The sequence below is a fragment of the Lates calcarifer genome, linkage group LG3 (genome assembly GCF_001640805.2).
Source record: "Lates calcarifer isolate ASB-BC8 linkage group LG3, TLL_Latcal_v3, whole genome shotgun sequence".
Lineage (NCBI taxonomy): Eukaryota > Metazoa > Chordata > Actinopteri > Centropomidae > Lates > Lates calcarifer.
The window spans coordinates 8,430,306-8,441,158 of NC_066835.1; the positions used below are offsets into that span (position 1 = coordinate 8,430,306).

General features: G+C 39.1%; 1 protein-coding gene and 1 long non-coding RNA gene across 2 annotated transcripts; one reads left to right on the forward strand and one right to left on the reverse strand.

The window, feature by feature from the left end:
• Positions 1–1,350: 1,350 nt before the first annotated feature.
• On the reverse strand, positions 1,351–6,557 carry LOC108877553 (uncharacterized). The gene is made up of 3 exons (XR_001960110.2): positions 6,403–6,557; positions 5,100–5,172; positions 1,351–4,851 (listed from the first exon to the last, which is right to left on the reverse strand). It is a non-coding gene; the product is annotated as an uncharacterized LOC108877553 (long non-coding RNA).
• A 1,611-nt stretch (positions 6,558–8,168) lies between these two features.
• On the forward strand, positions 8,169–10,675 carry LOC108877511 (cytochrome c-a). Its single transcript, XM_018667591.2, has 4 exons — positions 8,169–8,398; positions 8,693–8,731; positions 8,866–9,043; positions 9,704–10,675. Exons 3-4 carry the CDS (start codon positions 8,875–8,877, stop codon positions 9,847–9,849), a joined length of 315 nt encoding a protein of 104 aa, XP_018523107.1. The 5' UTR covers positions 8,169–8,398; positions 8,693–8,731; positions 8,866–8,874; the 3' UTR covers positions 9,850–10,675.
• Positions 10,676–10,853: the final 178 nt, after the last annotated feature.

Sequence of the window (10,853 nt, forward strand, 5' to 3'; positions counted from 1 at the left end):
TCGACTCTGTTTACCTTGTTCTCTGTAGTGTTAAGATGTCCTAGCACATTCCTGGTTGTGATTGACAAATTTGGTGAAAATATGAGTAAGTTTGTGCCAAATGATGATTCTGTCAGGACAAAACGGGATTGTCAGGGGTAGTCTCTCAGAACTAGTTCTGAAGACGTGTTGTTTAGCCATGTCAGAAATCAAATTTATTGACAGTGACTTAAGGTCAGTGTGATGAGGAGTCTGTTGAACCATTTTGACAAATCAAGAGTCAAGCACCTCAAGTTCACTGCTTTGTCAGTGGTCTACTACTATATCCTCCCAAACAAATAAAAACCAATGCCAAATTTAGAAACCACCCCCTTTGCAGACATGAAAAGAGTGGCAGTGAATGTTGAAAAGCCAGATGAAGAGAAAAGGAGGTCTGAGTAAAATGAAGTGAGATTGTTTATGTGCAGCCAAACAAGAATTAATGCAGACAGAGAGACTTTAGGATGGATACAGAATCAGGAGGAGGAAGGCTGTCTAGACAACCAGGTGATAGCTGCATCCTGTGCAACAAACCAGGACACTGGACTAAGCCTCATCCTGAATGACTCTCCAAGCTGGCCAATCGTGGCATGAAGTGTGTCAGTCAGATTGTCAATTCTGGAAGGTTACAGACAATGGGTAACACAGATATCTGTTAGCTGATATTAGAAAGGTGAGGGAGAGAGAGTTTCAGATGCCATCCAACATGTAGTTCAGATGTACCAAACCCCACTTAGTCATCTTAGCAGGTTACCAGCTACGCGTCTTGGACCTGCAGAGAGATGATGATCTGCAAATTGGTCAAATAAAAAGACAAAATAATCGAACACTACAGTACAAAGTTTTTACTATCCAAGTGACAAAGTTGCTGACAAAGTTACAGTAAAAGGGACAAAAGAAACCTATGTAAATCTTCCGCAATGGGAAAACTCACTTTTCAAGTATGTCAATATCAGCTGAGTTGGAGAAAACTAAAATATGGTGACAAGTTGGTACACTTGCAAAACAAGACACAGTCTTTAACTTCAAAATCGATTAAGTGTATAGTACAATAAATATAAATTTGATATCAAAATTTTGGCTGGTGATGATTGACAGCAACACAACTACACTAATATGCAGTGTATGAAATTCTCTCACTGAGGCTCTCCATCAGTACAGAGACAGAAAAAAGTGAGACATACAGAGACAAAGAGACAGGCAAACAAACAATAACAAAGAAAGAGATAAAGACAGCCTGGCCCAAAAAAAAAAAAAAAAAAAAAAAAAACACAAACCCAACAAAAAGAGATGGGGTGGCCAAGACAGCACAGACATGGTGAAATTGCTAACACAGTAAGATACTTACTTGTTTTAAGATAGTCAGCCATCCAGGTCATGGTATTTCTAAGTGCTATACAAAGGCAACTGGACAGAACTGAAGAAGCCTTTCAGATGAAAGGTCTTTAAAAAATGTCAGTTGCCTTTGCATAGCACTTAGAAAAAAAAGATACTTACTTTTGTAGATATACCTGGGGAAAAAAGTTGCTGCACCAAAGCCAATTAGAGAGATGGAAATAGACCGACATGGCACAAACCATGTAGGTCTAATTTCTTTCATTGTTTTGGACTTTTCTTTCCTGCATGGGCATGAGTTCAATTGTAGATAATTATTCAAAATCTCTCATTAAATTGATAGGATTGTTGATGTTTACATATCTTGCCTGTACTGCCAATTATCTGTCAGTGTTCATTTTAATATATAGTATTGATATTTTAATATAGGTTTCTCATTAGTCGTCACAGTCTGTCAGTCGTCAGTCTGTCAAAAATTTGACTGTCACTAAGTCCAATAAAGGCAATTTAAATGTTAGTTGTCCAATAAAGCTAATTTGACAGTGAGTTAGACAGACACGCACACAAAGACAGGCACAAATCAAGCTAAATTGAATGTCACACAGACACAAAGAGACAGACAGATTAACACACAAGACAAAGACAAACACAGCCTGCTAAAACTAATCTGTATGTCTGTCAGTCAAACAGAAAGAGACAAACACACCACACACACAAGACAGACAAAGTGTAAATATCAGTGTGCGTGCATGTGTGCGTGTTTGTGTCAGGCACGGCGGCCTTCAATACACAACATAATTGGAAAAAGACAGCGGATAGAGAGTGCATAAGTATCAGTGTGAGTGTATGTGTGCGTGTTCATGTGAGAGACAGAGGAAAGAAAGGGGTGGCATGGCAGCCATAATTAAGCAAACAGGACTTACTTGTTTGTAGATTCACCGGGAAAAAACGAAACCGATTATACAAACTAACGGGTAGGCAAACGGATAATTGTAAATCTTGGATTATGTCATCCTGGGTGTGCATCCATGTTGGACGGATAAACGAGAAAGGATAGATCGGTAGATGGGCACGGCGGCCAAGATAAACCAGTGAGGGATAGACAAGAGATGGCACGGTGGCCCAAAAATAATAAAAAAAAAAACAAACAAAGACGCAATACTCTTGTGTAAGATGAAGACTGACAGCTTAGGCTTTAAAAAAGGTACAGCGGTCAAGACAAAGCACCAACACTACACAACTCAAAACAGGCTGATGAGAGATAGCTGACTTTACACATTACAGCCCAGTTCTGACCTAACATTTGATCATTTCAGATCACTAGCTCAGCAGTTACAAAAGGGAAAAGAAAAAACAAAGCATTTATTATTAGATTACATTTTTAGAGGATTAGATTTATCATCTAAACAGCTATGATGTTCAGATGATCAGTCTAATCATATATGATGTTTAATATTAGAAGAACAAGCGAATCGGGAAAATTTTGAACGGACCAACCGCGATATTGCACAAATGAACGAGAAAGGGATAGATCGGTAGATGGGCACGGCGGCCAAGACAAACCAGTGAGGGATAGAGAAGAGATGGCACAGCGGCCCAAAAAAACAAAAAAAACAACAAACAAAGACGCAATCCTATGATCAACAAAAGTATGACCTGAAATGCAGGTAAGTTGAATGGACGACCGCACAGCCTGAAATGCAGCTAAGTCGGATGGATGAACGCATGGCTTGAAATGCAGCTAAGTCGGATGAACGCATGGCTTGAAATGCAGCTAAGTCGGATGAACGCATGGCTTGAAATGCAGCTAAGTCGGATGAACGCATGGCTTGAAATGCAGCTAAGTCGGATGAACGCATGGCTTGAAATGCAGCTAAGTCGGATGAACGCAGGCTTGAAATGCAGCTAAGTCGGACAAATGCACGGCCTGAAATGCAGCTAAGTCGGACAAATGCACGGCCTGAAATGCAGCTAAGTCGGACAAATGCACGGCCTGAAATGCAGCTAAGTCGGACAAATGCACGGCCTGAAATGCAGCTAAGTCGGACAATGCACGGCCTGAAATGCAGCTAAGTCGGACGGACAAGCATGTTAACTGACTCAGATGGCCAGAGTGTGATTAAAAGCTAAATTTGCCCCTTAACAGAAATTTCATGGGTTTCTAGAATCTTTTTTTTTTTTTGGAATAAATAGTGTTAATGATAAGCTTTAACAGTGTAAATGTGTTTGTGTGGTGATGCATTTGCCAAGAAAATCCAATTCAATGGATTTAGGGCTGTGTGTGTTGGATTTGATTTGTTTTAACAGTCTAAAACAGTCAAAATATAACAAATCTAGAGTAAGACTGAACAATATGCATAACATTGCAGCTCAATATTATAAAATGGGATTACAAAAACAATTGTTCAGCCCTACTATAGAGACAGATAAGTATGGCATGGCAGCCACCCAAGAATATATATATATATATAAAAAAAAAGGTACTCACCAATTGTAGATTTACCTACAAAGAAAATGTTAGTGCACAAACATTTATCAAAACTTGGACATACTCATGACAGCCAAGACAAAACACTTCATTACACAGCCAACAGGCCAAGTTAGAGAATTCTGACTTATAACACAACATTCAAAAACTATTCCACTCCTATCATCTACTACAGCTCCACCAAATCATTGTACACAAAATCTGCCACTAACATACATATGCTCAAACCAATATACATTCAAAATTCCACCACCTGCCCTGAGTGAACATAAAACCTGTGTGATCCTCCATAGAGCCCTGAGACAGTCCCCTCAGGCCTTGCACCTATCAGTCCAGTCCTGACCAAACATCTCACCATTCCCTGTCACACCATCACTAGCTTAGCAGTTCCAAACAAAAATTCACTAAAACCAGAACCAGTCTTGTCCTACTACGTATTTAAGCCCCCAAAATAAACAAGGGGACAGAATTTCTCTCCTACAGCTTCCAGCCATTCTGCAATCTTCTAAATAACCTCACTAACCAAAACATCAAAAGACTAAATGCTCCAATTGTGTTGGGAGGCCTCCCTCCCAACACAATTAAAAGGTCAGCTATCTGCTCAACAGAGAGGGAAAAAAGAAGAGAAAATGAAGAGGGTGGCCATTTTGGGCAAACCGGTAAACAATTGGGTGGCCATGTTCGAATTGGATGCGAAGACTATATTGGCTAGACGGACGGTAATATTGTCAAAAAAAAAAAAAATGAAAGTAGCATAGCACAAAGCACAGTGATGGGAGCCAAGCAAATACAACAAAACATACAGAAAAAAAACATTTCAATCTCATTAGACAGAAACAGTCATGACCAAGGCCCATGACAAGGCACCTCCAATACACTGCACAGAGATAGGGGAGAATGTTAAAGTCAGTGTGTGTGCATGTGTGCGTGTTTGTGAGAAAGCGGCGCGGCGGCCTCCAAAACCACAAAGAACAAGAAGAAAAATGAGTCTTACTGGTTCGTAGATCTACCTGTGGAGGAAAAATTAAAAAAAAGCACTTAGAATAAAGTCTCAAGCTGCCGACAATTACCTAGCCTTGAAATCCACTTTAGTATCTGTGATATAAAAAGGTATGGACTTTATGGAGACTAAAAAAGACAGGACATTATATGCTGTAAAGGTCTGTAATGAACTTAACAGGAACCAACACACCTGAGAACAATGATATTGTCACTATGCTAAATTGTGGCTATTAGCTACTTTACAAGCATTTCTTACCTTTCTGGGTGAGTTTTAAAGGATGAGATTCTCCTGGCATCTTTTTCCCCACACCTTACAGGAGGGCATTGTCCTGTTGGGAAAAAAAAAAAAAAAAAACAAGTGTGTCATTTTCCAACATTGAAATTCACTTGTGTGGTATTTTGAGAGGTGGGGAAAGAGGCACAAACAGGTGGGAATATTATTTAAATAACTTTGCTGCCCAAAGAGTTTTTACAAACAGAACAGACATCTTAAAACCATATCAGTTTCTAGTGTAATGTCAATCTCATGCCACTTATACCGGTGATTTCATCAACAGGAGCGAATTCAGTTCTAGAGAAAATGTAAACCCAAAAGCAGGATCATGCTTAATCTGTAAAACTCTTGACAAAAACAGGAATTTTACCTTGTGTTGTTAAAATACCACTGATCAGTTAGTGTTACTGTGTGGTAGGCCTACTTCTTAAAAATCACACAATAACACTAACTAAAAGATTGAGGCAGTGGTTATCCAGCAACCCTGCATTATACTTGGAAAAATAGCCGTTAGTGGAGTCTGGTAGTGATATAACAATGTTTCTGTTTAAAAAGATTTAGCTTTTTAATTAAAAAGGCTGCTCTGTAGGAATCCTATGCATAATGTCAGATAAATCACTTTAGTTGACATACTTTGGCGCACAAATGCTCAGGTAGATTACAATGCAGTAGCTGTTTAATGGCGGGTGCAGCACACGTGCTCAATTCCACCTGTGTAGGCCTCCTTCCATTTGTTTGATTACCTCAGCTGTTACAGAGTTGCGAGTTTAAAACAGATTGAATATATTAACCAATAAACCCTTTCAGTGTATATTCACTTATAATAAAAATAAATAAATAGGCTAAACAAATAAAGCAGTTTGTTCACCTTGAGGCCCTCATACGCGCTCGGTGCGCGCGCTTAAGGCTGCGCGGCCTGTTGCGCTGTGCTTTTGAAATAGGCCCACAATGTTAATCTAAACGCATTTTCTCTCGAATTTAATCCGGATTTAACTAAAAAAGGTTTACATTATCGCGGGTTAATCCCGTGTCCCTCTGACCGACCACACACCACTCCGACTTTTTTTCTTTAATCTGTGAATTTGTATTTAAATATGGGCCTTAATAAAAACAGGACATAACATGCTGCAGAAGCCGGCATTCCCACAGCGTCGTAAGTTAAACATCTTACTCTAAACAAACACAAGAAGTTGCAAACTTTCCGAGCCTGACGCGCGCCGACACACCTGCCGACAATGACATTAATGCCACGACAACTCGCGGCTAAATTGGAGGCATCACTTACCTTTCTGAATAAGTTTCCGAGCTCCTCCCGTTGTTGGACGCGATCGTCCCGGTGTCTGTTAACTTTTAGAAACGATTGCAAACAAGGGCAGTTTAGCTGTGAAGCCCGCAGGGTTTTAAATTTCGACCCCGCCATGGCGCCTCCGACACCGAGCTGAGCTCGCCACTGTATGCCAAAGTCGGCGTCTGACGTCATTTTTATAGTCAACGCGCATGCGCATACGATGAGACGTTAAAAAATCACGGAGGGTTGTAAAAAACAAAACTTTCCCCCTATAGCAATGTTGGGTTCCTCATCAAACTTTGAGATTTTAAAGATTTTGAGAGAATGCATTTTACAATAATTTTAAGTTTAGTTTTAGTCACTTACTGAAAATGGAAAGCAATAATATCAAAAGATAAATGGCCTTAATAAACATACAGTATGGAAACAAGTACGAATTACTGCGGATGAATGAATAACCAGCACAACCTAAGCACATTTACATTTTTATTTTAGTTTGTTTTGTAATTGTTGCCCTTTTTATTTAATTCTTTTACAATTATAGAAAATGTATATGGCTTAGCTCTATCAATCACTATTATTGGTAACAAACGTTCATTGACGGTAAGCTATTGGTGCTGCTGCCGTGTACATATATGGCCAATGGATTTTCGTTCTGATTTGGGAAAACAGAAAACAGATGACGAGCTTTTTCCCGTTTCTAATTTTGGAGAAGGTAAACGGAAAACAAAAAAGAGGACCCAATACACTGTAATTGCCATGAAGGCAATGTTGAGCCTTGAGCAGGGCAGTACAGTAATACACCACTAGAGGGAGGAAGGCACCAAGTAAAATACACTATTTGATGGATCTAGAATAAACTGTCCTCTGCCTTTACCCCTCTCTCCCAGATGGGACGTAAATCCACAGGCAAGTCAGATGAGTCTGGAGTAAGTTTAGGTACTGGACAACATGAATCAAGAAGCAGGGCTCTTGCTGGAAAGGTCAGTGTTGTTTCTGGCAGGTGAGAGGAGAGATGAGGAGCATCACATAGTGGATACTGGCATGTACATCATAACGAGGCATTAGGCTGTACCAAGCACATTATATGCTGTTGTATGGGGAAAAAATGTATTATACATAAACGTCTCACAATGTTCATACCACATGCACGTCTGCTCATCAGTGTCCACATGATATATGACAAAATAAATTAATCGATTTTATCGCTTTGACAACACACCTGTTGACATGTCATGGCAGGAAAAGCATAGGTGTGATTCATAACATTAAAAACGGCTGCAATCCATGCAGGTGAGTCAGCTCCACGTATTTAAACAAATGCTGTATTTTACTCAGAATGTGTATTATCCGTTTCAAATATGATAATATATATTTTCATTATACTTTATATTTAATGCTCTGTGTAATTCTTTACAGAAAGATGTCAACGATCTATTTTGTTTTGGTTTGGTTTTTGAGTGTGCTGGGTCTATAGGGATGTGTCACATACAGTAACCTTGATGTCCAACACTGTAGACTAATGTGAGCCAGAAACTTGCTTGTTTCAGTCCACATTACTTTCATCCAACTCCCATTGGTCCTGTTCCAACAACTCCCTAGAAAGTAAAGATGAAACATCGGTGATCTGCCTCGGTAATATCAACAAACTATCTTATTTCAAAGCTAGAGCTACAGTAGTGAAGTCATGAGTTCTTCTCATACATTGCAAACATACCTCACCTGCTTTTGGAAAATGGGTGTGACCCACAAACGTCTGCGCTAAACTTGCGCAATGCGTTTTTATAACAACTTATTCAACCCGAATCGGTCCCTCCCTCCCGAAATTTAATTCTTGCTTTGGGGTTCAAATCCGGTCGCATCCCAGAAACAACAAGTTTACAACTAGAGACAGCTAGAAACTTCACGCCAACAAAGAACAACAAAAATCTTTGAGTTTGAAAAAGGGAAGAAACTTCTACCTGAGGCTCCTTGAACTACACACTCCCGTCAGGTATGCTATGGTGAAGTTTGGTTGTATTATCCGTGTTTGTTGTGTTTCTGTCGCCATGTTTTTCTCGCCATATACCCTCTATCTGTGCGGAATTATATTTTACCATAGACCGTTGTGTTTTCCTACTTGATGTGTTCACTAGTTATGATGGGATGAGTGTTTTAAACTGTGCCAGCGATCTCTTTTCATCCATGCTAATAAGAAACAGCAACTTGGTTTGCCTCATACACCACAAACAGACTTTTAAAATCTTTTTAAAACCTGCTTCTCTTTTCTTGTTCTCTCTGTACCCAGGTTGTAAGACTTCTCTTAGTGCAGTCAAGAAGTTTGAAGGTAATCTTTAAATACCTGTGTGCCCAGGGCTATACTGTATTCTGACTTTTTGTCTCGCTGGTATTTTTCCATTTAGTTTATCTGACTGAGTATTAAGTCATCTGTCTGTTTGCCATCCTTTCCTCTCCTCCCAGCTGCTGGTCATGGGGGACATCGCGAAAGGGAAGAAGACGTTTGTCCAGAAATGTTCCCAGTGTCACACAGTGGAAGAAGGGGGACGCCACAAGCAGGGGCCCAACCTGTGGGGTCTGTTTGGGAGGAAAACTGGACAAGCCTCTGGCTACTCCTACACCCAGGCCAACATTGATAAAGGTATGGATCACTGCTGTAGGAAACACCTCAGTTCTAAAGAGCCTGGGGGAAGCTGTCTACTAACTGATTTATAGACAGACTGCCCATGCATATATGATCAAGATGCAACAAACACACAAACCCAAGAGAAACACAAGAGAGCACAGGTGCAGCCAGGATTTGGTCTCTTTTTTTGTCCTTCAGTTTATATGAGAGACACCACCATCAAGTACCATCAGAATAGGATTTACACGAAATGTAAACGAAATGTAATGTAGTCCAAATTTCATTATGCAGTTGTTACCCTGTAGATCATGCACTCATTCATTGGTCTAACCACTGTGACTGTATATTGGGCCTTAAAGAGAAGCCATCATCAGTCTTGTTATTCACATAATTCCAGTGTCTGCAGTTTTGCATTTTCTAGTTTTGTGTCATGTGTCATGGTTACTAGTTACTACTGCAATGCAGAGCAGCTTGGTTCTTGTATTTTCTATACCTGGCAGTCAGAGCTGCAGGTCTGAACAGGCAGAGACTCAGACTTGAAGCAATAAAACCTAAACACAGTCATAAGATGTTTGAAAATGCTTTTTCCCCCCATATACATGACAATAAGATCATGTTGATGAAAATGTATTGCAAAACTTTACATGTTTTAAATTTGTATGTTTGTTGTTTTAGGTATCGTATGGGATGAGGAAACTCTGGACATCTACCTTAAAAACCCAAAGAAGTACATTCCTGGCACCAAGATGATCTTCAGTGGGCTAAAAAAGAAAAGGGAAAGACAAGATATTATAGCTTATCTAAAGGACGCCACGTCCTAATATACTTTCAACATAGAACACACATACAGCTGTGGACTACACGTATTACACTGTACATTTACAGAAAAGGAACCGAGTGTGCTCTTTGTTTTAACTTTGACTTCATAATTTACAATAGTCTTTTTTAATTTTATATGACTACATTTTGTTGGCAACATTGCTGCCAAACTGTTTTTGCTTGTAGGAGACTGTTCTTAATTATCATTCCTGCAGCTTTAAGATTTTCTATGCACTTCTCAGTCAGAGTTTATTACAGAGGCAGCCTTTCTCTCGTTTACCAAAAATGTCACTGCCACTTGCACAGAAACTATGTATTTTCGCCACTTTAACTCTTTCTTCTTACTATGACTGGTTTTTAAGATTATTTTTCTACCATATTATGTTCACTACTTGTTCAGTCTGTCTCTGTTTCTATGTAGTTTTTGCCTGTGTTCACAAAATGGGTAAAACATGTTTGAGTTAAATGGTGCTGAACAGACTACTTTATTTTCTCTTTTTTTGTTAAGCTACTGGGTGTTAATGACTTTTATTGTTATAAAGTTGCACTTTTAAAAGTGAATATGTTTTGTACCCAAACATTTATGTTTTTGATATGAGAGCAGTAAGGTCAGATATATTTGGCATTTGCATTACAACAGCCATTTTATAGTTAAAGTGAAATCCTTAAACCTGGTCTAAAAACAGCCTGTTCTATAAGCGATCATAATAAGTATAATAAGTGTTTACCTTTGAGTTACTGTTTTACTCTGTTATTACTTTTCTAGACTATACCTTGACTTTGACTTGAGTAAACAGATGTGGCAATAAATACCTCTTTAGTAAGGTATTTCACTGTGTTATTTTTTCACAGTTTCCTACCACTTTGAAATGACATATTTGGTTAATACTGTGTTAAGTTAGTTGTCTTGATGTATTTAGTCTTATTTTATTGTCCGTCATGTCTTTGGCTCATCTACAAAGTATTAACATTAGCCACTTGTGAGGACCAGTATCTAGAACATGAT

Bases quoted from the DNA above. Each gene is read 5' to 3' on its own strand.
- LOC108877511 (XM_018667591.2), top strand. From the start codon at position 8,875: ATGGGGGACATCGCGAAAGGGAAGAAGACGTTTGTCCAGAAATGTTCC. The intron at 9,044-9,703 runs GTATGGATCACT...TTGTTGTTTTAG, and splicing joins CCAGGCCAACATTGATAAAG to GTATCGTATGGGATGAGGAA.